Source organism: Garra rufa, chromosome 12, assembly GCF_049309525.1.
Source record: "Garra rufa chromosome 12, GarRuf1.0, whole genome shotgun sequence".
NCBI lineage: Eukaryota > Metazoa > Chordata > Actinopteri > Cypriniformes > Cyprinidae > Garra > Garra rufa.
In genome coordinates, this window is record NC_133372.1 from 43,389,391 (window position 1) to 43,413,956 (window position 24,566).

At 31.0% G+C, this 24,566-nt stretch overlaps 1 protein-coding gene across 1 annotated transcript in view; it reads right to left on the reverse strand.

The window, feature by feature from the left end:
- The window catches only part of LOC141347619 (voltage-dependent calcium channel subunit alpha-2/delta-2-like), a 57,242-nt gene extending 32,928 nt beyond the window's left edge, over positions 1-24,314 (reverse strand). The window contains exons 1-4 of the mRNA XM_073852607.1: positions 24,243-24,314; positions 23,936-24,074; positions 4,565-4,696; positions 4,428-4,485 (exon numbers count right to left, since the gene is read on the reverse strand). Of these exons, the coding sequence (XP_073708708.1) occupies positions 4,428-4,485; positions 4,565-4,696; positions 23,936-24,074; positions 24,243-24,314 (401 nt within the window). The remainder of the gene's footprint in view (positions 1-4,427; positions 4,486-4,564; positions 4,697-23,935; positions 24,075-24,242) is intronic.
- Between the last annotated feature and the right edge of the window lie 252 nt (positions 24,315-24,566).

Sequence of the window (24,566 nt, forward strand, 5' to 3'; positions counted from 1 at the left end):
ATATATATATATATATATATATATATATTTATTAATATATTTAATAATTAGTTTAAATACAATTATATAATATAATATTATTATAGTATTTAAATAATATTTTTGTATATATTAAATTAATAATAAGTTTTCTATTTTTTTCTAATTTAATAATTAGTTTTATCATTCATAATTTATACATAATCTTTTTAAAAATATGAGATGTAAAAATGTAGAAAATGTATACTATAATAATATAATACAATATAATATAATATAAATGTAAATTTCCTACCGTAAATATAAAGTAATCTGTAGCATTGTTAAGAACTAAGGAGATTTAAATATTTAGATTTTTTTTTACACTCTCAGATTGCAGATTTTCAAATAGTTGTATCTCAGCCAAATACTGTCCTATCCTAAAAACCATACATCAATGGAAAGTTTATTTATTAAAAAGAAATTGACCTTTATGACTGATATTGTGGTTTAGGGTCACATTTATTCATTTTTTTTTTTTTTTTTTTTACAAAATACGAAGCTGCTTTTGTATTGATGCTACATTTATTTATTTTCATTTTATGCATAATCTTATATTCTGGTTTGTGTGCATAAAGTTTGAACATTTGTAAATATGAATACATTTGCATGAAATAGTATTTAAAACACTGGAATATCAGATTACATGGTTATTTCATATACATATACATTTTTGATGCAAATACTGTGATATGCATCATAATCACCATATAAAATGACTCATTAAGGGGGTCCAAGACAAATGGATGACTCCCTCATCTGAGGAGGAGTTTGGTCATACCTCACACCGCACAAACCCGCATACTGTAGACGTATGAAAACAGAAACAGCATGTAGAGCGCAGCGCCTGCTGATAGCGTGCTCCAAACCAATTCATCATCCCTGCGCTTATAGAACTGTTGCGTGTCTGTATAGCACTGCTAGCCTACACGCTCAAAAATCATTAAAAGCAACTCATAAAGTCTGCAGAGCGTGTTGCATCACAGCAAAAACAATGTAGAGCTCGCTCCGGCTCATCAGCAACATTAGCGCTTTGTCAGCCAAACAAGCTAACTAGCTGCCTGCTCGTGTTGTTCGTCTTTAGGTTAAAAGCTTCTTACAGGTATATTGGGAATTGTGTGTGGTTTTTTTTTTTTTTTTGCGCCAGAGACACTTTTCCTGAGTGTGAACTTAATTACTCTGTCAAAGAAGAGGCTCATTAGCGCCTCGCTTACACTCCCATACTCTGGGAAACACCGTGGCACGCTCATCCAGCCGGCTAACACACAAGCACCTGATAACAACTTGTTTTCCATTTAAACACCTTGCTTTTTCTCTCTAAACAGCTTTTTCTTTCTTCATTAAGTAGACAGAGATGTATTTCTGAGGGCAATCGTCTTTTTGTAGGGGTGATGTGGCGTAGCGGCTAAAGTTATGCCCTCGATCATGACGCCGAACCCCAGGCTATTCCTCAAGGGATTGCTCCTATAACAAGTGTACCGCGAGTCGCTCTGGATGAAAGCGTCCGCTAGGGCTGGGTGGATCGATCCAAATATCGATAGTATCGATACTAACGTTGGTATTGGTATCGGATCGATACTAGCCTGCTGAGATCGATACTTTAACTTAATTTTTTCTTCTCTACACTTAGTGCATTGCTTAATACATTTAACAAAGAGTAGACGTAAATATGCCGCTCTTTTCACATCTCGAATGCAAACAATGAGTACGTTTACATGGACAACAATATTTCGATTTTAACGCGATTAAGACAATACTCTGATTAAGAAGCAACCATGTAAACTGATATTTTTGATTAATTTAATCCGACTAAAGTCATAATCGGAGTAAACACAAATCGAATTAAGACAGGTGGAGTATTCCTATTTTAGTCGCATTATGGAAGACATGTACACACCTTAATCACACTATTTCCCTTGTGTAGGACTTTTCGCCACATTTTGCGTCAGGATACACGCTAATGCTGCGTTCCAGGCAGGTTTTTGAGCTCGTAAATCACGACTTCAAACCACGACTCACGACTTTGTAGCATTCCAGGCAAGTCACGCCAAACGGCCTAAGCACATTTATTATTTTTATATTATTAATAATTTGATTGCAACGTTATATTGTCCTAAACTCTATTTTTTCACCGTGTGCCACTTGCATAAACACCGCACCCATAGAGGCTGATATTGTTGTTTCTCGGGCTATGTTACGCCAGAACTCGAACTTCGAGTACGTCGATCTAGTAGGAGTTCACGGGTGGGAATTCACGGGTTTGACTGCCTTTCCAGTGCACTTTCACAGGTAGAAGTTTGGAAAAACACGGGTAACGGGTTGCCTGGAACGCGGCATCAGTTGGTCGCACGTGCATATGCTTTGGTTTCATTTTTATTTATTTATTTTTTGCTACAACATGGGATTAATCAATGCTCATTGCTTATAAATAGTTTGTCTGTTATCATAATTTATAGTTTTATGGTATAGTTAACATTCAACCCGTTCTTTTTCATTAGTATTATTGGTGATTTTAATTTTGTGAACGGGATTTCCTCTATTGGAATGTCTTAGGATGCTTTTCACTTTTACTTTCGAATTCATGATCTTGGTGGATGAAGGAATGAATGAAGACATGAAATAAAAAATAAATTAAAAAATAACATAAATTATGAATAAAATGAAACTTCTGCTAAATATAAATATAAAATAAACAACTTTTGCTAATTTAAAGTAATTTGATGAACACAAAAACGTCAGCTAAAAAAAATACAAAAAGTAATTAAACAAACAACTTAAGCAGAATAAAATTGGTTAATATAGCTTAAAAATGCATAAATATTTTAATGTCATCTAAAGAAATGCACAAAAAATAAATAAATAACAACAAATCTTTGTGTTTATCTTTTGCTAAATAAAAAAATATTAAATTATTTATAAACAAATTAGGCCAAATTTAAATGCATACATAAACCAAAAATAAGTAAATAAACCAGATATAAATAAATAAATAAAAGTCACTTTAGCTAAATAAATTACTGATGCTGAATTAAAAATGGAATAAATAACTTTAGCTAAATGAAAGCAAACGTAAATACATAAATAGCATGCCGATCAAATGAATTAATTAAATAAAATGTGTTCAGCTAAATAAAAGCATAAGTCAAAAAAATAATTTTAAATTCATTTAAATAAATCCAGAAAGATGTAAATAAATAACGTCTACTAAATAAAAAACTAAATAAATAAATAAACTTAAAAAAACATAAAATTGATGCTAAATAAAAAATGAATAAATAAAATAACTTTTGCTAAATTAATGCACAAGTAAATAAATAAATAGCATGCTGAACAAATTAATTCATTAAAAAGTAAAAAATACTTATTTTTAAATTACTCTAAATAAATTCATAAAAAGTAAATAACTTCTACTAAAATAAAAAAAATCACATAAATAAAAATAATCAAAAAATTATTTCAATTAATATTTCATAATATTTTAAATATCTCATATGTAAATTCAGCTAAATAAATACATGCATTGGTAAATAAATACATCCTGTTAAATAAAAAAATAACTTCAGGTAAGTATATAAATTCAGCTAAATGAATGCACAATTCAATATATAAACATCATGCTGAATGAATAAATTAATAAAATGTCTTCAGCTAAATAAAAGCACAAAAAATATTTAAATTTTAAATTTACCTCTGTGTATACAAATAAATAACTTCTGCTAAAGAAAAAACAATTACGTTAATAAAATAACTAAAAGAACTTTAGTTTATTTTAATTAATATTTAATAATATTTTAAATATCTAACATTTAAATTCAGTTAAATAAATACATGTAAACAAAAATACATTCTTCCAAATAAAAAAATAACTTCAGCTAAATAAAAAAAATAATCAATTAATTAATTCAGCTTAAAAAATGATTGTTGCAAACAATTTCAGCCAATTTTTCATTTATTTGCTCTGCACAGCTAGCTTTTATTCTAATTTTGGAGGCTGCACCTGAGTCAGACTTGTACTCACATATAAAAAAAAAAATTATGCTCTGCCATGACAGTAGTTAACTTGAAAGAAAAGACTGACTGCAGAAGACAGTTCATGCTAAAGCTTGCTATAAGCGCCCCTTCCACAGTATGCATACTTGTCAAAAATCCCAATGACGCAGGAAATCCTAATGTAAAGTATTCCCTATAGAACAGAAGCGAGCACACAGGGCCAGACTGACCCAGCTGAATGCCACTGACACATCCTGACCCCCGGTCTAGACAGCACCGTAAACTTCGGCGGTCCGACTTAATTTGAACTTCACACGCTTGCTTGCTCTTTGCAGCAGAGGCCGCCTGGAGCCGGTGAAAACAACAAGATCAAAGTCAGACTAAATGGAGTCTTTCCTCCGCCGGCTGACGGTACTCACCACGGGCGTCTCCTCACATCATACAGGTCAATCTTGTTGGGTGCTCTCCACTTTGTGGCTAGAGAGAGAACAGGACACACTCAGGGTCTGCTGGCAGAAATGGATGTACAGCAGGGTTTTCATCAGAAGAGCTTTACCTGGGTAGTATCTGGTGACTCCGGTGGCGCTGCCGAACACCTGCCAGCGCAGCGAAGGATCTTCACGACTGTTTTCAATGAAGACCCTCTCCAGAGACTGAGTCCAGTTCAGCTCGTTCAGGATCGTGGGAGCTGCAAGAGATACCAAAATTACATGCTTAACCAAATCATTTCAAACTAGACTTCTCAAGCTTTGAGCATTCAGATTTGATTTCAATTATGCTTTTGATTCATATATTTTTAGTCTTTTTAGTTCTAAAGTACAACAGCGTTTTAGTGCCACATTAAAAAAATAAATAAAAAAATTTGAGATTAAAGTCGCAATATTTTGAGAAGTCAAAATATTTTGAGAATAAAGTTGAAAATACAAGAATAAAGTCTAATGTTTCGAGAATAAAGCCAAAATGCTTTGAGAATAAAGTTGAAATCAGAAGAATAAAGTCAAAATGTTCTGAGAACAAAGTCCTAATGTTTCGAGCATAAAGTAAAAATATTTTGAGAATAAAGTCGATATGGTTTGAAAATAAAGCCGAAATCACGAGAATAAAGTCAAAATTATGAGATTAAAGTCGTAATATTTCAAAAACAAAGTCTAAATGTTTCGAGAATAAATTCAAAATGTTTCGAGAATTAAGTAAAAATGTTTTCAGAATAAAGTTGAAATTACGAGAATACAGTCTAAATGTTTCGCGAATAAAGTCTAAATGTTTTGAGAAAGTCGAAATGGTCAAACAGATTTTTATTCAGCAAAGATGCATTAAATTGATCAAAAGGGACATTAAAGGCAATTCTAATGTTACAAAATATTTCTATTTCAAGCACTTCCTGAAATATATCATGTTTTCCATAAAATATTAAGCAGTATTGCAGTATCAAATGTTTTCAACATTGATAATAATAATAATAATAGTAAATCTTTCTTGAGCAGCAAATCAGCATATTGGAATGATTTCCTGAAGGATCATGTGACACTGAAGACCGGAATAATGATGCTGAAAATTTAGCTTTGATCACAGGAATAAATTACATTTTATATTATTGCAGAATATATTCAAATAATAAGCAGTTATTTTAAATGTATATTATATATATTATAATAATATTATATTATATATTATAATAATATTTCACAAAATGACTGTTTTTTTACTGTATTTTTGATCAAATAAATGCCTTTTTGATCATAAAAGTCTTATCCTAAAAGTGATATAAGACAATCCATAGAGGTGATCTGTTAAAGAACATGCTAACTAAAGGGGAACCTGGCCTTTTAAATGCCTGACAAACAAATCCTCATATCCACAAACAATATCTAACCAAACCACGAGAAGCAGATATTTTTGATAACAGAGACACACACATCACATCTCCATAAATATGGAAATATTCAGAGAAGCACTTGTGACTGTTGCGAACGGTCGGACACCATCTATCCCTGCGGTGTCCGAGGAGAGCGTTCAGACATCACGACTGACTTTGGACAAGGTCATCACTGTATGGATGGAGAAATTGCTTGCTACTGATCCACACACACTCTTAAAGGAGAAACCAGGATAGATTTTACAATAGGAGAAGCTCAAGAAGCTAGTTCTGCATCTACAGTATGTACTGGTGCTTTGAAGAAGTTTATCAAAAAGCAAAGACACAATGACAAAACCTGACCTGTTAGTTGCTATTGTTAGTGTTTATACATTTTATAGGTGGCTAGAGAGCATATTATTGGACACAGCTTGTATATACTCCTGCCAAAACAGATGGTTGTTGGTCCATTTTAGTGTTAGAAGAGAAAAACAGTACACTTTAAAGTTTACATGACCATTCAAAAGTCTGGGGAATTTTTACATTTTTTAAATGAAGGCTGCATTTATTTGATCAAAAACAAAGTAAAAACAGTAATAATGTGAAATATTATTCACAATTTACAAATCAGTTTGAATATATTTATAAAATGTAATATATTCCTGATGCAAAGCTGAATTTTCAGCATCATTACTCCAGTCTTCAGTGTCACATGATCCTTCAGAAATCATTCTAATATGCTGATTTGCTATTATCAACATTGAAAACATTTAATACTGTAGTAAACAAACTGCTTCATATTTTTTGAAAAACATGATTTTTTTTTAGGATTTATTTGAAATTGAAATCTTTTGTAACATTATAATCACCTTTAATATCTCTTGTGATCAATTTAATGAATTTTAGATGAAATAAAATACTAATTTCTTTTAAAACAATCATACGGACCACATTTTGAATGTTAGTGTATATAACAACAACTAAGACTAAAAAAAAAAAAAATGAATCAAAAGCAAAATTTAAAACAAATGTGAACGCTTGAAACTCAAGAAAAATATTTCTTATTATCAGTGTTGAAACATTTGTGCTGTCTAATGTTTTCGTGGAAACCATAATTTTTTGACTTTTTGCATTTGTCTTAAATGTCTTTAATGCCACTTTTGATCTATTTAATGCGTCCTTGCTAAATAAAATTATGAAACAAAAAAAATCCTGACCTCAACTTTTGAACAGTAGCATATTTTATAAATGTTTATCAGTACACTATAGCTTCATCTAACAGAAATTACATAAAAGCCACAAAAACACCTTTTTGATTTCAGCGGTCTTTGTGCTTGGTCATAAAGTTAATAAATCCATCATAAGGTTAGATGAGCAAGGCATGATGCCCTTTATAAAATACAAAAACAAAAATGTATATGAAAACAAAGCCAGCAGCCTTTCTTATTTGCTAACATTTGACGTAACATAAAACAGTTCTGCATTAAAAATAGATGGAAACCAGCTTCTAACATCATGTCTGCTGATCTCAAACTAATTCAAGTGAGCTTTAGAGAAGACTCAGCAAATGTTTAATGACCACTTATATCTCAGCTCTTCATAACCTGGTCATATGAAGGAATCTCAGTCGACAGGATGCTCTGCAAACATTGGATTCAGTCGTGTTTTGATATCTTCCCACCTCCGTACGGCGCTTGAGAAGGTTTTCGGACCTAGGTGTACAGTAGGTGCGCTATAGTTTTATTTAACTGACAAGCGTACTCCACTTTTGTCCCATGCAGTTTGTCTCAGAGAGCAAGTAAAACTTTGGCAGCGTGTCTCACTCTCGCAACTGTCTGTCTCTACCTGTGCTGCGGTTTCTCCGCACGGCTGTCTGCTCTGCTCAACTCTCAGTTGTCCTCCTCTGTCTCTGTTTGTTACACTCAGTGTGTCAGTAATGTCTCTCCATCTTTCGTGGTCCCTCTGTCACCAGCGTCCGATCTGCAGCTACCCACCTACATGACACGCAGCGCAAACGCTGACCTGACGCTGCCAGAAAACGTCCTCCTCCGTCCACCGCTTCATTTCTATTTTCCTTCACATCCTTCTTATTGAACTAATACGTCTTTCACTTACTAACTTTCTGCTTCCTTACACGAGCATCTATTTATCTATCTACAGTCAAATGTTTACACACCTTGCAGAATCTGTAAAATGTTAATTATTTTAGCAAAATAAGAGGGATCATACAAAATGCATGTTATTTTCATTTAGTACTGACCTGAATATGATATTTCACATAAAATACCTTTACATATAGTCCACAAGAGAAAATAATAGCTGAATGTATAAAAATGACAGATGATTCTTAATACTGTTTTGTTACCTGAATTATCCACAGTTTTCTTTTTATGTTTAGTAATAGTTGTTCATGAGTTCCTTGTTTGTCCTGAACAGTTAAACTGCCCGCTGTTCTTCAGATAAATCTTTCAGGTCCCACAAATTCTTAGGTTTTTCAGCAATTTTGTGTATTTGATCCCTTTCCAACAATGAGTGTATGATTTTGAGATCCATCTTTTCACACTGAGGACTATCTATCTATCTATCTATCTATCTATCTATCTATCTATCTATCTATCTATCTATCTATCTATCTATCTATCTATCTATCTATCTATCTATCTATCTATCTATCTATCTAATCTATCTATCTATCTATCTATCTAATCTATCTATCTATCTATCTAATCTATCTATCTATCTATCTAATCTATCTATCTATCTAATCTATCTATCTATCTAATCTATCTATCTAATCTATCTATCTAATCTATCTATCTAATCTATCTATCTATCAGCATTGTCCTTGCAGTATGTATATAGTTTCCATGCAACCAAAGCACATGAGACTGCATCTCACAATGCAATGCAGTTCACATTTAGTGAGATGACCTGGAAGCAATATCAACATTAAGCTCCCTCAAACTGTCAAAAGTAAGTGACAAATGTACGGTAAGTCAGTCATCACAAAAAAATAAATAAATAAAATTTGAAACTGCATTTGATCAAAAACACAGAAAAATCAGGAATATTCTGAAATATTATTACAATTTAAAATAACTGTTGTCTATTTGAATATACTTTGAAATGCAATTTATTTGTGTGATCAAAGCGGAGTTTTCAGCGTCATAACTCCAGTCTTAAGTGTCACATGGTCCATCTTTCATGGAAATCATTCTAATATGCTGATTTGCTAATTTCTTATTATCATCAACGTTGAAAATAGATGTGCTGCTTCATTTTTTGTAAACGGTGATCCATTTCAGGATTCTTTAATAAACAGGAAGTTCTTAAAAACAGCATTTTGTACAGTACTAAATGTTAATACTGTTTAGATTCTAAATATATAGCAGCTCTGCAATAGATAAAGTTGTTGTTTTTTTACTCTGACGTTTAAGCGTGTGTATAAGTGTGTCTTTGAGTCAAGGATACACTGACAGACTCCCGCACACACTGCTTACAGCATTATCAGACACGCACAGGGTGGTATATGCAGATTCAAGCAAACTGGAGTGGACAGCAGCTGGGACAAACACACATACACACTGTGAGCTGTGGCAGGTCATCCAAGCAGAATTACGAGGGCTGGGTAGATAAGGAAACAGACGCAAAACAAAGGCCCCGGTTGATTTATTTGCCGAGGACACGACGTGCACTGGACAATTGATAAAAAGAAAAATATCCTCCGAGGGAGAATTTGTGTGTGGTTGGGTGGGACTACACGGGGATCATCCTTCAAAATAAGAGTGTGTGTGTGTGTGTGTGTGTGTGTGAATCCATCACGCACAATCCCTCAGACACTTTTAAGAGCAGCGGTTGTGCTGAACGCTCGGCCTGTTATGGAGCAAAGCGCCACATGAGGAGCGGCCCAGGTTACGAGGCCGATTTATGGGGTGTGCTGAGAGCCAGAAATCCTTCAGACCGGATCCAGTCATGCTTATTACTCAGCAAAACAGCTCTATGGGACTCCATGTGCTGGATGAAAGCGGTTCAGCGCAGTTGCTAAATGATGGAGGATGTTAATAAAGGCATCTTTCATCATATACAAATCTGTGGCTACAAAAATGTGCATATAAAGAGGTTATACTTATGTTATTTATTCTAAAATAACTGTTATGAACCAGTTCAATAAATACATCTTAAAATGGCAATTCTGATTCAAATTTCTCAGTTCAATTTTTGTTTTCTGTTTGACAGACTCACCAAAAATAATAGTCTTGACTATGTCCGTCTAGTCAAGTTTTAGCCTATACTAACACTATTGAAATATTTTAGTATTTAGTATGTATTTTGTATCCACCTTATTCATTGATATTCTGAAACATTTACACATCTTCATTCTGTTCAAAAGTTTTCACCCCCGGCTCTTATTCAAATCTGTGGCTACAAAAATGTGCATATAAAGAGGTTATACATATATTATTTATTCTAGAATAACTGTTATGAACCAGTTCAATAAATGAATCTATAAAATTGATCATTCTGATTCAAATTTCTGAGTTCACTGTCGTTATTGAATTAGTAAGATTAAATAAATTAAAGAGTCATCTGTTTGACAGACTCACCAAAAATAATAGTCTTGACTATGTCTGTCTAGTCAAGTTTTAGCCTATACTAACACTATTGAAATATTTTAGTATTTACTATGTACCTTATTCTTTAACGTGGAAGTAAGCCTATAGGTGAGACTTCTGGTTCATTAGCCGCTATAGGGAAATAAGGAGAAGAATAACAACGTGCAGTAAACGGTAAAACTGTTTGCAATTATTATAATATAATTCAAATTAAATATTAATACACACCGATCTGCAATGTCAAGCAGCAAAACAAGCTGTTTTGTACAGCTAAAAATAGCTGGACACGGATGAGACCGGAAGCCAGACCTATAAAATTTACAAATGGCCGAGCCCGCTTTTATGGGAAAAATAAGGTGGATATAGATAATTTAATATTTGTAAAATATTTTATGATAAAAATATATATTTACTATTTATTTTATCTGTTTATTTAAAAATCGTTAAAGATTAGGCAATAAAAATAATATTTTTCTTTAAATAATAACAAGTTTACATAACATGGAATACATGTCCACAACCACACTTTTGTAGTACACTGATCATTTAATTAATGATTTATTTTAATAAATCGTTTTGGCCACAGTAACAATAGACACAAAGTACTGTTTTTATCCTGAATATTTATAAATAATAATATATGTGACCCTGGACCACAAAACCAGTGATAAGTAGCACAGGTATATTTGTAGCAATAGCCAAAAATAAATGGTATGGGTCAAAATGACCAATTTTCTGCCAAAATCATTAGGATATTAAGTAAAGATTATGTTCCATGAAGATATTTTGTAAATTTCCTATCATAAATATATCCAAACTTAATTTTTGATTAGTAATATGCATTGCTAAGAACTTCATTTGAACAACTTTAAAGGCGATTTTCTAAATATTTAGATTTTTTTGCACCCTCAGATTACAGATTTTCAAATAGTTGTCTCTAGTTTACCCTTATGACTGGTTTTGTGGTCCAGGGTCACATATATTATAAAATCCTTCAAAAATGCTGTTACAGCACACATAATATTTCTTAATTTTTTTTATTTTACAACATATTTTAAACCAATCATTTTTGGTGTCAGTGTTTACATCTGTTTTCATATATGTTATATATTTGTTTATGCTATGCTTTATTTATTTTTAAGCTATTTTATTGTGCTTGTAAGGTGTCATTACGTGAAAGACACCCATAAATAAAATTAATTATCATTACTTATTTATTTTAAAAAGGAAGGACTTTTGAACTTTATAATGTTTGAAAAAGATTTAGAAAGATGTCAGCCACGTCTATCATTTCTTAATGTTTGTCAAAATTATGAGAACATCATATACTATTTCATAGAAGAAAAAACTGGCAAAAAATGACCATTCAACCTAACTCAGACATTTATACACACTAAACATTTTTTCGCAGCTTGTTTGTAAAGAGTAAAATCCCCCAATCTTACTGTCAGTTTTGCTGTTTAACAATTAAAATAAGGAACACATATACTATTAGACAGGGAACACAAATGTGACCCTGGACCACAAAACCAGCCTTAAGTAGCACAGGTATATTTGTAGCAATAGCCAAAAATACATAGTATGGGTCAAAATTTTAGATTTTTCTTTTATGCCAAAAATCATAAGGATATTAAGTAAAGATCATGTTCTATGAAGATATTTTGTTATTTTTCTTCCATAAATGTATTAAAACTTTAAAAAAGAAAATTATTAGTAATATGCATTACTAAGAACGTCATTTGGAACTTTAAAGGCAATTTTGACTTTTTTGCACCCTCAGATTCCAGATTTTTAAATAGTTGTATCTCAGCCAAATATTGTGCTATCCCAACAAACTTAACAAGCTTAGCATCCACATCTCATCCACACCTGAGCACATCAAGGCCAAAGACGGCGAGACACATCCACTGTCAGTGTCAGCAGTCTGTCAGAGCAGCGGACCATACGTCATGACACACACACACTGACCCTGTTGATGGAGTGGACCCTATGATACAAACAGTCTGGAAGAACAATGACCCTACAAGTTATAGCAACAACCAGCCATCAAGCCATCAAACATACACATGCATTAATTAGGCAAATACACTTCTGTACTCGAGTACTTCAAGTTTGACAAGTGTTATTTTATTTTAATATTATTTATATAATTTTTATATTAATTATTTTTATAATATTTATTATTTTCGTTTTGTTAAATATTTCTATTTAGGTTTCATTTCTTTTTATTTATGTTTTAATTTTGATAATTTTAGTACTTTAACAAATATATTTTCACTGTTTTAAAATGGCAGGTTTTTCTATTTAATAATCATATTTTATTACAGCATTTCAAATAATGAAAAATGATTTTGAAATAATTTTAGTTAAAAAAACAAAAACAAATTGCTCAGTTGTACCATTATTATACAGTATTATAGTACAAAGTTGATATAAAAAATGTAAATTATTATTTGATATTAAATATTAGATGATAAAAACATTTTTAAAAGATATGACAAATTGCTGTTAGGTGACTTAAAAATGTACTATATAACATCTAACTAACAAGGAACTTTTTTTTTTGCTTTTATTAAGTGAATTTATTTTTATAGTCAAAATTGTAGCCAAAAGATTAATACACTGAAAAAAGGTATAAAATTGGTATAATAATTTTTACTCAGAAATTGCTAATAAATGTAACAAATAACTGCAATGGCACATTTAATTAAATCAACAACTTGAAATTGATCAATTTTAAAAACGCATTCAAATTACAGTTTATTTTTATTTGTTATATTTGCATGTTCCTGGTTTAGTTTGTATAAAATAAAATAAAATATAGCTTGAAAATGATCATTTATTTATTTATTTTTTTAAATACATTAAAATGTATTACATTAAAATTGGTTACAATTTTTTTTTATATAGTCAAAATCATAGCCAAAAGATTAATACACTGAAAAAATGGTATAAAAACCATTTTTACTCAGAAATTGTTAATAAATTTAACGGCAAAGAAACAGATTTAAATAAATGTTTAGTTAAAGTTTGAAGTAAAAAAAAGAGTATTTTCTTGTAAAATGGGGAAAAAATCTTAAATGTTCAGTTTTAGAGAGAGAAAGTTACACCAACTTTTTCTTAAAAGATAAAATAATGTGTCAAATTCGATCTAAATTTGAAAAATCTAAATGATTCACATTGTTTTTAACCATTTTGAAAAACAGAAAAAATAATAATAAAAGGCAGATTATGGTTTGATAACCAAAAGCATTTCTCCAGTTAGTTTTAACCACATTCAGTTTTCATTTTCCTCTAAAAAAACAAACAAAACAAAATCTTTTTTTTAAAAAGGCTCCCACAAGAATAACAGGAGAAAAAGGACCGCTTACGGAGGGCGGATTCTCAGAACTGCTGCTGGAAAATGGAAAGGGGGGAAAAAGTCTTTAATTAAAATGATACTGTAACCAATAAACAGCGGAAATATAATTTGTGAATGTGCTGGTGAATGAAGGAAGGCGTTGGCTGCGTTAAGGTTTTTAATTAGTGTGGCGGAGAGCGATAGTGCCCCTTCACTGAGCAGGACGAGCGCGCGGAGCGAGGAGGCGCTGAAGAGGAAGAGAAGAAAAAAACGAGTTCAAATCCACTGTTTATAGCAGTCCCACTTCTTATTGTAGAGTCACATCTCAAAGGGGGTTCGCTTATATCTGGCTTCCAGCAGAGGGAAGAAAATGAAATCTTGGGTTGGCACGCACACAGATGCTGTGATTGACGCTGGTCTGATACTACAGTTCAGTTCTGGTAATGACACGGTCAGGTTTTACAGAAACTGAAAGCATGTAAAACACCATTAGAGGTGCTGGTAACACTTCCTATGAAACCTCTATTTTAGAATGCATTAGAACGGTATTCTTTATTCACTAGAATGCATTCATGATGCCTTATGGTACACTGTATAATCAGTCGTTGGTTCTCATAAATAATTTTAACTATTAATATTTAAAATTAATTCATATTAATACCAGTTGTCGGCAAGACAGTAAAAAATGTATTTATTACATAAATGTTTACATTTTGTTTTTACTTTTACGTCCACATCCTGCTTGCTTTTGAGCAAAATAAAAACAACAACTTGAAAATAATCAATTTTAAAAATGCATTTAAATTACAGTTTATTTCTAAATTTATATTTGGATGTTCCTGGCTTATTTTGTATAAAATAAAACACATTAACATTTATTACATTAAAATTGGGTACAATTTATTTATACTTATATTTTTATATTTAAATTGAATATATTTATATTGGTCTTAAAAATAAAATAAAATAAAATACAGCTTGAAATTGATAAATGGTACAATTTATTTATACTTATTTATATATAGAATTTTTATATTTATATTGGTCTTAAAAATAAAATAAAATACAGCTTGAAATTGATCATTTATTATTTTTTAAATACATTAACATTTATTACATTAAAATTTGGTACAATTAATTTATACATCTATATTTATATTTATACCTTTTATATTTATATTGGTCTTAAAAAATAAAATAAAATAAAATAAAATAAAATAAAATAGCCAAGGTCATGGGTCTGAGCTGAAAGAAATATATAACTTGAATGCAATGCAAGTTGCTCTGAATAAAAGCATTGGAAAATGCATAAATGTAAATATAATACCACTTCTAATTTTGGTAATATCATTGCAGTGCTCGGGCCCTAAAAATAAAATAAAATAAAATAAAATAACAGCAAAATAATAATAATAGAATACAGTTTGAAATTGATCATGTATTTTTTTTTAAATACATTAACATTTATTACATTAAATTGGGTACAATTTAATTATACTTTTATATTTATATTTAAAATCAAATAAAACAAAACTTGACATTAATCATTTATAAAAAATACATTCAAATTTATCACACTCAAATTGAATTGAATTTATTTATACTTTAATACTTTAATCTTATTTTTAAAAATAAAAAAAAATAAAAAAAATAGCCAAGGTCATGGGTCTGAGCACATAAAAATGTATAGCTTGAATGCAAGTTGCTATGAATAAAAGCATTGAAAAAAGCATAAATGTAAATATAATATCACTTCTGATTTTGGTATACCTGCACGTCTCGAAATAAATGCATCTTTCATTTCCCACAGATGGCATCTGAAATGAACGAAAAACACCATTACAATCAAACCAAACTTGCTCTCACTGCACGGGTTCCTGGTTTATTTTTCCCGAGGTCTGAGAGGAACAGTGAAAAAAGGTGGTCATCATCCACGGGAGGTGCTAATCCGTTCATTCAGACAAATGAAAGCTGCTTCTCCTCGCCTTTCATCCACACACACAATTAGTCTTTCAATTTCACTTTAATAAGCACCATTTCCAACAGTATCTCCAACAACAATTGAGGCCTGAAAAACAACTTGAGACGGGGACAGTTTCTTACAGCGGGGATTAAAATCAAAGCCGTTTGCTCAGAATAATAACCAACCAATTTGATCTGTATTAGCATATGTGTCAGGACTAACGTTTCTCTGTCAGCTGGGCTAATCTGCTGGAGTTGAGCTGACACTACGATAGTCTTCGTCACTGGAGGAGTGGACTAACGGACAGAAGTGCCTTTCACGTTGAAGGTAAAATGTATTTTAAATGAGAAGACATTATGCAGCATGACCAATCCATTTATATGTACAGTACAAACTCTAAACAAACCCACTTCAGGTAGACTGTCAAAAACTATAACAGTAAAAGTCTGAATCTCTACTGTAGAAAAGGGAGAAAAACAACACAAAGTTGTTTTGTATTTTCTACATTCTTTGTCCTAGACAAAAATGAGATTATAAAGAGATTAAAATGAGACTTTTAGCCTAAATTCATGGTCTTAAACTCAAACTGTGGTCAAATTTGCTGAATGAATGGAGAGAAAATGAATATTTTATATTTTATATTAACTCAAACATTTCTCATTAAATTCTCCAAAGGTCAAATAACCCAAAGAGAACATCTCTATACTCTTACTTTTACTGTACAACTGTTTTTATTTCTCAACTAATTTTAAGAGAAACATTGTTAACACTTTACAAAATAGTTCAATTAGTTAACATTAGTTAATACATTAACTAACAATAAGCAAGACATTTGTTATTATCATATGATTATTACTATTAGCAGTATTTCTTATTAATATTATTCACTATTGATTATTAATCTTAATAAAAATAAAACTATTAACTTATAAGTTCATGTTAGTTCAGGACCCATTAGTTCATGTTATTTAATGCATTAACTAACAATGAGCAATACATTTGTTGCTATAATTATTATTATTAATAATACTAATAGTATTTATTAGTAGTAGTATGACTTATTTATCCTTATTAATGCTTGTTAATAAAAACAAAACTGTCCATTGTTAGTTCAAGTTAGTTCAGGTCCCATTAGTTAATGTTAGTTAATGCATCAACTAACATTAACTAACAATGAGCAACACATTTGTTGCTATACTTATTATTACTAATAATATTAACAGTATTTATTATTAATAGTATGACTTATTTATCCTTGTTAATGCTTGTTAATAAAAATAATAATTGTCAGTTCATGTTAGTTTAGATTCCATTAGTTAATGTTAGTAATGCATTAACTAACAATTAATGTTAACAATTAATTTATTGTTAGCAGTATTAACAATATTTTTCTTAATTTCTATTTGTAGTAGTAGCTATTAATCGTTAAAGCTATTTATTCAGTTAATGCATTAACTAATTGTTGCAGCATTTATTATTAGCACTAATACAATATATATATACATTTTTATTAGTAGAAGTAGTTATTAATCTTTGTTAACATGATTTAATAAATATAAAACTATTTATTGTCAGTTCATGTTAGATTAGTTAACATTAGCTAAGTTAACTAATAAAGAGCAATGTATTGTTGCAACATTTATTATTAACAATACTTGTATTAATTTTTAATTGTAGTAGTAACTATTATTCTTTTTTTAATGTTTGTTTATAAAATAAAATTATTCATAGTTAGTTTGTGTTAGTTCAGGTGCCATAAGTTAACATTAGTTAATGCATTAACTAATTGTTACATCATTTATTATTAACACTATTAACAATACATCTATATTTTTAGTAGTACTAGTAGTTATTCATCTTTGTTAACATTATTTAATAAAATTAAGATTAAGATTTAGTTAACATTAGTTAATGCATAAACCAACAGTAACTAACAATGAGCAGTGCATTTGTTGCAGTATTTATTATTAGTAGTATTAACAATATTTGTTAATATTTTTATAGTAGTAGTAGTTATTAATGGTCATGGTATGGTTTGGTTTGAATAAGTAGTAAATGGTGAAATTAGCAATAAATACTTATTTTAGAAGTATTTTTCATTGGAAGTTTATGTTAACTAGTAACTAAAAAGATGAAGTTAAAGATAATTAAGACGTTTATTAAGACTTCTGAGCTCTGAAAAAGCGACATCTGAGCACTAGAGTTGTTCTGCTGTATTTCTCTAACACCTCAAGTGAGCGTCGCACCACCCACCTCACTATGGCTTTCCTCCAGTGTCCGTTCCGTAATAGGCGTCGATAATTAGACGGAAACTGTGTGGCTGTTTGACCCGAGCTAATTAGAAAGTTTGCAGACTTGGCAGCGGAATTCATCGGCAGGATAATGAATCATAAAACGGTTCATTACAGGCGGGCGAGGAAACGTTCTCAATCTCAATAAATGGCCTAGGAGGCCGCCAAAGCTGGACTCACACACACGCCGGCCCATTTACTGCACCAAGAGTGACACACACACACACACACACACACACACACACAAAACATTTTCACTCAGAGCCGCTGCTATTAGCGGAAAGTTTCTGCTTTGGTCTCGTTCTGTCTCTCAGACGTCCACTCACATCAGCGCCACACAATACGGCCGACTAAAGCCTGAGTGAGCGCACGAGTCCTCACTCGACCTGCGTGTGGAGAATGGGAACTGTGGAGGGTCTCTGATGGGACACAACCCTGTTTGTGACAAAGCAAAACACTACGTTTGTGGTTCTGCTGTGATTTATTAGTGCAGTTTACTGAGGAAATTACACTATAAAACCTAAGTCAAATTTAATAAATGAAATGAGTTCAATATACTCAAATAAGAGACTATTTTTATTTGCTTGTGCATGTCAGTGTTGATGGAAGTCCACACAAACAGTACACCATACAATTATTAGTTTGTTCTCATAAATAATTTTAACTAATAATATTCAAAATAAATTCATAGTAATACTAACTAATATTCATAATGAACGACAGACTGCATATAAAGTGTTGCCAAGATGGTAATAAAAACAGCACATTACATTAAAATTGGTTGCAATTTATTTTTACTTATGTATTTACATGCTCCTAGTCACATTTTGTCAAGAATAAAACGAATGCAAAAATCAACAACTTGAAATTGATCTGTATATATTAACATGTGTTACATTAAAATTGCTTCCAGTTTGTTTTTACTTTTGCATTTGTATATGCTACTGGACTTAATACAAAATCAAATCAATTAAATCAGAAATAAAAAAATAAAACATAAAATTAAATGAAAAAATTAAAATAAATAAATTTAAATAAATTTAAAATAAATTACATTCAAATTAATCATAAATAAAATGCTACATAAAAATTAAATGAAAAAACTAAATATTTGTATTTAAAAAAATCTAAGTTTCTTTATTATAAAATACTCTTTCCTTTTATTGTTTACTAAATTGGGCAACAAAACGTAAGTTTGTGAAATAAAAAAAACATTCTTTCATTTGCATTTGCAAGTGTTGCTAAGATAGATAAAAAAGAAAAAACAGACAACAAGTTGAAATTGTTAATTTTGTCTACATTAATTGTCTAAAATAAAATAAAATAAAATCGACTTGAAATTGATCTTCTATTTTGTTTTTTTTAAATATATTGACATGTATAGCATTAAAACAGCTTACAATTCGTTTTTACTTTTATATTTGTATATGCTCCTGGAAATAAAATAAAATAAAATAAATAATAAAACTGGATATGTTTTTCTAATATTGTGGTTGTTTTACAGTAAACAACTGTACTGTGCATCTGTTTTTTTTTTCTTATGAGTTTTAAATAAAAACATCTCAATCAATGTTTTGTCTCTCTTGTCTTGTTTAGTTCAAGTTCGATAGACATAATAAAATTTCACTTTATAAATGCATTCATTTCATTTAAACTGTATTTGATCAAATAGAGTTGGACCAACTCAATTACATTTCATTGCATGAATCTGTTTTTTATGAGTTTGGGCCAAACATATTTATTATTAGTTAAGTTTAATTGCATTGTAGGATATATTCTTTTATTGAACTCAAATAAAAGAAGTTGACAGTACTCATAACGTTTGGTTTCTAAACTTAAATTAATTGAGGCAATCAGTTTCCTCAAATGAAATGAGTTATCACAACTCACTTACATTAAAAATGCATGTAAAACTCAAAATTACAGATATGAATGATTCCGAATACAAACTTTGAATAGGTCCATTTAATAAAAAGGGACTTTTTAAGCAACATTTGTGTGTTTAATTTGGTAAATCAGTCACTTATGAGGATCCATTTCTGACAGACCCAATAAGACCAGGAACAGCCATTAATAGAGCAAACAGGGACAATTTTTGGATTTGATTTTGGTTTTATGAAAGCAATAAGCCACTTACAGTGATTTTAGTGTGGTTAAGGGGTGTTAGGCATGAAGTGAAGCAGGTAGGTTAAATTTACTTTGCAGGACTATCTACAAGCTCCACTCTCCGTTTCCCGTTTATCTCGATGTGTTCATCCGCTGAACTCCTAACCCTCCGAGTGTCAGGTCAGGAAATCTGTGTTGCCATGGTGATGTTTAATCCCTGTTTTTTTTAAATGGGGCCACTAATGCTGCTTTGCCTCCTCATCCTCCACTGTCCTCTAAGCCAAATTAGCAGCGTGAGCCGCAGAGGTGGAGAGGTTATCGTTCATGCCTTTATTGAACTACAATTCCCATGAGCCCACGGTCACGCCACGTTACAGCGGATGGTCAGGACCTCACAAAACTTTATTGATTTGAAGAAATGCTTGTATTCACAAATTTATAATGTTTATATATATATATATATATATATATTATATATATTGATTTATTTTTATTTTGGTTAAAGTTTTTTGGTAATTTTGTTGTTGTTTATAATATATATCTATATATAGTACTAATATATATATAGAAGTATAGTACTTCAACTTAAACTAAATGAAAAGGAATTTTTTTTTTGTATTTGAAGTAATGTTTTTTATGGTTGTACATTTAGTTCACAATAATAAAAACACATTCAAAATCAATAAATTAAAATTGAAGCAAAATAGTGTATTTTTTATTTTTTAAATGTTCCTGGTCCTAATGTGCCCCTTAATAATAATAATAATAAAAATAATAAAATAAAATAAAATAAAATTGGAATGAAATGAATTACTTAATTTCAGCTATTTCCCAAGGCAATATTTTTCATTTTCGTTTAGTTGAAGTACTAAAAACAGCTGAAATTGAATAATTCAAACTGAATATATGCATAAATATAAATGTTTATATTTTATATATAGTTTATATATTGTAAAAAATTACAAAAGAACTTTAACCAAAATAAAAAATATAAACATTAACAAGTTGTAAATACCAGTATTTCTTATTTTCTTCAATTACATATTCATATAATAGCAAGTCCTGCTACTGTGATATTTTATTTTATTTTATTTTTTTTATTTTTTTTTATTAATGTTCCTGGTCCTAATGCGCCCCTTAAAAATAAAATAAAATAAAATCTTAAATGAAAATGAAACTTTCATTAAATTAAATTAAAAAAGAATTATACAATTAAACAAAAATGAAAATAAAATTAAGTAAAACAATATATAAAAAACTTTGATTAAAAATAAAATAAATAATAATAACATAAATTTCAAAATAAAATTGAATAAAAGTAAATAAAAAAAAAAATCTCAAAATACTCTGCCCTTTCTAATTGGGCAACAAACAGTTTGCAAAATAAATAATAAATAAATAAATAATCTTTCATCTAGAGTTGCTTAATGCTCTAGGATTTGACGGTGAGACAGGATTTGTCCGGATAACAGCATGTGTGCAAACCACTAGGCCACGTTCATGCATTTTACTTCTATTTACGCATTAACTTGCTTGTTTTTAAAGTAAATATCCATCTAAAGTACAGCTGAAATATATTCTGTTCACAGTTTACATATCCTTCTCAAATACCCAGTGTTATAGTTCCCAGTCAAAGAAACGTCCATGTTATGCATCAAAGAGCTTCGAGACCCTCTACACAGTGACATGTGATGGTTATGCATTAGAGCAGAGCAAAGGTAACAGCGTCCAAATGTTTGATCGCACTCTGCCAGCATCCATCTTCCAGCAATCATCCATTACCCAAAAGCCCACAAACATCCACAGACAGATGAAGGAGGCACTCAGGATATTCTACAAACATCCGTCCTAGTCAACACGCTAACAAATCACTGAGTGACGCAGAAGCACTTTCTAAACACCAAAAGACTGAACATTTTTCTCCTAAAGCTGTACTATTAATGGAAAATCGAGTTTATATATGTGTGTAGTTTAAATTGTCTGTCATTATAGACCGTTCTGTGTGCCTTTAAGAACATGCGCATTGAATCTTGCTATCATTTCGAAGGACCGCTCAAGGGATTCCCAGGAGATGTTATCAAAGATACAAGACCGCGATTCAGTTGTAAAATCCTCCACAGACATCAGACATACAGATATCACATCATGCACACAAACCGCTGGATATTTTCAGATACTCTGCTTAAAACAAGAGACGAAAATGCTTCAGCAACACACCGCATTCCCACGAGGAAAGAGGTAAAGCATAGTTCAGGTCTAAATAAATCCTATTAAACAGTACAGCAATACAGCCAGTCATCATCAGACACTCTAATAAAAGATCTTTAAATAAAAAACAATGCACTAGCATTGTTATTGTCATGCATATTAAGGAAAATAGACTTATTAATCAGTGGATGAAGTTATTGTTCACAAATTAGTCAGAGTAGACAGATGTCAACATAAACCGGTTGTGTGACTCAAAAGTATCAGCAAAAGTATGCAAGGTAAGATGCATTAGAATAATACAAGATGCAAGACAATGCAAGACTAAAAAGTCAATTCTCCTATTCAGTCTGACCCTTTGATTTTTAGTTTTTTTTAAGGTAATTTCAATGGATGAACAGTCTTTATAATGTAAAATTAGGAGTATGATGCAAAATTTATACCAAAGTCTATATTCTAGTGTTCAAATGTGTAGGGTTGGTAAGATTTTTTTTTTTAAGGAAGTCTCTCCTGCTCATCAAGGCTGCATTTATTTGATTAAAAATACAGTAAAAACCGTAATATCGTGAAAAATGTATTTCTGTGATGCAAAGCTGATTTTTCAGCATCATTATTCCAGTCTATGAAAGGCCGATTCCACCACTGAATAAAAAATGTGAAAAAGGAAAAGAAAATTGTGACTTAAATGTCACAATTCTGTCTTTTTTTCTCACAATTGTGAGTTTACATCTAGCAATTCTGACTTTTCTTTCAGGATTGTGTGATACAAACTCGCAATTTAGACTTTGTTCTCAGAATTGTGTGATATAAACTGGCAATTGCGAGTTATAAAATCAGAACTGCAAGACAAACTCACAATTTTGAGAAATAAAGCCAGAATTGCGAGATATAAACTCACAATTCTGACTTCTTTTCTTAGAATTGTGTGACATAAACTGACAATTGCGAGTTATAAAGCCAGAATTGCGAGATATAAACTGTTAAGTCAGAATTGTGAGATGTAAACTCACAATTATGACTTTTTTCTCAGAATTGCAAGTTTATAACTTGGAATTCTGACTTTATATAAATGTGCAATTCTGAGAAAAAAATCTAAATAGTGAGATACAAACTTGCAATTGCGAGAAAAAAAGTCATAAGTGCAATTCTGACTTTATTTCTCGCAATTGTAAGTTTATATCACAGAAATTCTGACTTTATAACATGCAATTGCAAGTTTATATCTCACAATTCAGAGAAAAAAGTCAGAATTGTGAGTTTGTATCATGCATTTCTAAGAAAAAAAGTCTGAATTGTGAGATAAAAAGTCACAATTACCTTTTTTATTTTTTATTCTGTGGCGGAAACAGGCTTCCATAAAAGTCTTCAGTATCACATGACCCTTCAGAAATCATTTAATATGCTGATTTGCCGCTCAAGAAGTATTTCTGATTATTTTCAATGTTGAAAACTACTTCATATTTGTGTGGAAACAGTGATGCATTTTTTTTTCATGATTCTTTAATGAATAAAAAGTTCAAAGGAAGCATTTATTTTTTTAAATGATATACTCACAGCCTTTGTAGATGTCAGTAGGAATCTGTACAGCTGTATACGAGTAGTTGACTTTATTCTTGAAGTTAGGATCGTCCACAAACTCCAAAGACAAAGAGTTTGGGTTTTCCAAGAGGTTTTCTCCATCATCATCATCCGGCTGCAACGAGAAGACGCAGAGAAACATCAGCACACACACAGCGGATGCATTGATTGACACACAGCAAACCTTTGTGCAGAAAATCACTTACACACACACACACACACACACACACACACACACACACACACATGCATCCATGATTAATTAGACAAACACTAATTACACAGGCATGACAGGGGTAATCCTGCCTCCACAACTCAAAGGTGGCGGCTCTTTGGAGGAAAAGCCGTAATACATCGCCAGTCTATTCATCCACGACACAATACAACAGCAGGTATCAAAGTGTTCGCAAATTGCAGAAAATCAATTAGCGTCGGCGATGGTTATCGCAATCGCATTGAAGTCCTTCAGGCGATTAACCCTGTCAATAAATCACCACAATGATTGCCGAACGACAGCCGCTCTACCCTCGACTTGAGTCCGCCACACAGGCAGCTAATTAGCATTTTAATGCATCTCGAATCAAAATTCGCCACCAAAAGTCTGGCT